General features: G+C 46.5%; 1 protein-coding gene across 1 annotated transcript in view; it reads right to left on the reverse strand.

Annotated features, from left to right (window-relative positions):
• The window catches only part of NDUFAF1 (NADH dehydrogenase (ubiquinone) complex I, assembly factor 1), a 13,709-nt gene that overhangs the window by 7,142 nt on the left and 3,450 nt on the right, over nucleotides 1–3,117 (reverse strand). The window contains exons 2-3 of the mRNA XM_011956666.1: nucleotides 1,634–2,286; nucleotides 364–549 (exon numbers count right to left, since the gene is read on the reverse strand). Coding sequence (XP_011812056.1) covers nucleotides 364–549; nucleotides 1,634–2,206 — 759 coding nt within the window. The 5' untranslated portion in view covers nucleotides 2,207–2,286. The remainder of the gene's footprint in view (nucleotides 1–363; nucleotides 550–1,633; nucleotides 2,287–3,117) is intronic.

Below are 3,117 nucleotides of genomic sequence, written 5' to 3' on the forward strand. Positions count from 1 at the left end.
TTTTCTCTTCTCTTCTTTTCTTTTCTTTTCTTTTTTTTCTTGAGACAGTCTTGCTCTGTCTCCCAGGCTGGAGTGCAATGGCAAAATCTCGGCTCACTGAAACCTCCGCCTCCCGGGTTCAAGCAATTCTCCTGCCTCAGCCTCCGGAGTAGCCGGGATTACAGGCATGTGCCACCACGCCCAGCTAATTTTCTTTTTTTTTCAGTAGAGACAGGGTTTCTCCATGTTGGTCAGGCTGATGTCGAACTCCCAACCTCAGGTGATCCACCTGCCTCGGCCTCCCAAATTGCTGGGATTATAGGCGTTAGCCACCATGCCCGGCCAAGACCTCATTTTTATAAACAATGAAGACTTATGCTGTACCTTGACCTCCTGCCAGTAGGGTCCCCCACGGGTGAACATGAAGTAACTATACATCTGATTCGTCCTCTGGAGGAAATCTGTGTCCTCCTTTATATTCACCATCCAAGGCCGACCATCCCCACGTACACGGAGATACAGAGTATTGAACTGCGACCAATCATAAGACAACTTCCTCTCAAAAGCACCCTACGATATTGAAAGGAAAGTTAATTGCACCTCATTCTCCACTATCAGCAAAATGTGAGTCATCACCAAGTCAGCATCATCAACAGGATTCACTAACCATTTTTCTGACTTTCTGCCCCATAAGAAGGCAGATAAACCCAGTGATTATTACTTTAGCACAAAATACTGACATAGTTATATGTTTCTAAGGTAATGTTCAACACACAACTGGCCCAGCACAGTGTTTACATGGGGTAGGCACTCACCTGTGTTCACTGAATGGAAATGAATGTATTTCCTTTACCTGGTCCTATGGAGCAATGACTTTTTTTTCTTTTTCTTTTTTTGAGACGAAGTTTCGCTCGTTACCCAGGTTGGAGTGCAATGCCACGATCTCAGCTTACCGCAACCTCTGCCTCCTGAGTTCAAGTAATTCTGCTGCAGCCTCCCGAGTAGCTGGAATTACAGGCATGCACCACCATGCCCAGCTAATTTTTTGTATTTTTAGTAGAGATGGGGTTTCTCCATGTTGCTCAGGCTGGTCTCGAACTCCCGACCTCAGGTGATCCACCCACCTCAGCCTCCCAAAGTGCTGGGATTACAGGCATGAGCCACTGCGCCCGGCCAAGGAGCAGTGACTTCTGAGTGGCCTATTTTATGACAACTACCTTTCCACAAGTCAGAAAACTATAGAGAAAAGAGCTTAAGTTTTAAAAGTGATATTTAACAACAGTGGCTAGCATCCATTGAATGTCTGCATTAAATAATTTGCATGCGGCCGGGCGCGGTGGCTCAAGCCTGTAATCCCAGCACTTTGGGAAGCCGAGACGGGCGGATCACGAAGTCAGGAGATCGAGACCATCCTGGCTAAAACAGTGAAACCCTGTCTCTACTAAAAAATACAAAAAAACTAGCCGGGTGAGGTGGCGGGCGCCTGTAGTCCCAGCTACTCGGGAGGCTGAGGCAGGAGAATGGCGTAAAAAAAAACCCGGGAGGCGGAGCTTGCAGTGAGCTGAGATCCGGCCACTGCACTGCAGCCTGGGCGACAGAGCGAGACTCCGTCTCAAAAAAAAAAAAAAAATGATGCCGCCTGGGCCTCACCTACCCTTGGAATCCTGGATATCATTGCACAGTACCCACTACGGGCAGACTCCCCGTCCTGAGGTGCCTCAGAGCTCAGAGTTCCATAGAGCAGTGCACTTTGGTTATTCTTGCCCATTTTCAAAAACACTTCACTTCTGCCTCCAATCGTCTTATCAGAAGTCACTCTCCACTTATCCAAATCTTCTTTCCCCCGGAACTGCCAGACAACCTTGGCTTGTTCCAGCAAGGCCTCTTGCAGAGGGCGGCCTTCCGGTCCCTTCCAATGATTCACAATTTCATCCTTCAAACGCCTAAAATGGTCCATTGCTTCATCTCTAATTGCTTTATCGAAACTAACATCAGGTTTCTCCTCAGGAGAAGTTATATCCAAAGCAACTTCTTTCTGGTGATGTCCTTGCAAACCCCCTTCAGTCTTCCTCTGTGAGGAGGCTTTGCCAGGAGAAGCCACTGGTTTCTGAAGACTACTGGAATAGTCTGCAAAGCGAATACCCAAAAATGGATGTAAGGCAGAAGTTGGCTTAGAGCATTTTCTGAGAATATAAGTACCAAGCAGCACTTTGTGAAACAAAGCCATGGTACAAAAAAATCAAAATGTAAGTTTCTTCCTGGGCTACCAAGGGCACGAAGAAGCTTCAGCAAATAGCCCAATTCTCCCTGTAACAGAAGAGACATTGAAGAATTATCAGTATAGCAATGAACGCATCACAATTTCAAATTCAACAGAAATCAGGTATTTTGAAATTTGTTAACTTATTTTATTATTATTATCATTATTATTTGAGATAAGGTCTTGCTCTGTGGCCCAGGCTGGAGTGCAGTGGCACAATCACAGCTCATTTTAGCCTGTCTACTTTCTAGAGTCAAGTGATCCTCCCATCTCAGCCTCCCAAGTAGCTGGAATTACAAGCACACACCACCACGCCCATCTAATTTTTAAATTTTTTGTAGAAAGGGATCTCCCTGTCCAGGCGCAGTGGCTCACACTTGTAATCCCAGCACTTTGGGAGGCTGAGGCGGGTCGATCACAAGGTCAAGAGATCAAGACCATCCTGGCCAACATGGTGAAACCCTGTCTCTACTAAAAACACAAAAATTAGCTGGGTGTGGTGGTGCACATTTGTAATCCCAGCTACTAAGGAGGCTGAGGCAGGAGAATTCCTTGAACCCGGGAGGAGGAGGTTGCAGTGAGCCAAGATCGTGCCACTGCACACTCCAGCCTGGCAACAGAGTGAGACTTTATCCCAAAAAAAAAACAAAAAAAGAAAGAAAAGAAAAAGAAATGGATCTCCCTGTGTTGACCATGATGGTTTTGAACTCCTGGGATCCAGTGATTCTTCCCTCAGCTTCCCAAAATGCTGGGTTGCATGAATGATGCACCATCCCCGATCATTTTTTTTTTTTTTTCTTTTCATAAGCGCGTGGGTCAGGCCAGGTGCAGTGGCTCACGCCTGTAATCTCTACACTTTGGGAGGCCGAGACGGATGG

Source organism: Colobus angolensis, unplaced genomic scaffold (assembly GCF_000951035.1).
Source record: "Colobus angolensis palliatus isolate OR3802 unplaced genomic scaffold, Cang.pa_1.0 Scaffold420, whole genome shotgun sequence".
In the NCBI taxonomy this organism is placed as follows: Eukaryota; Metazoa; Chordata; class Mammalia; order Primates; family Cercopithecidae; genus Colobus; species Colobus angolensis.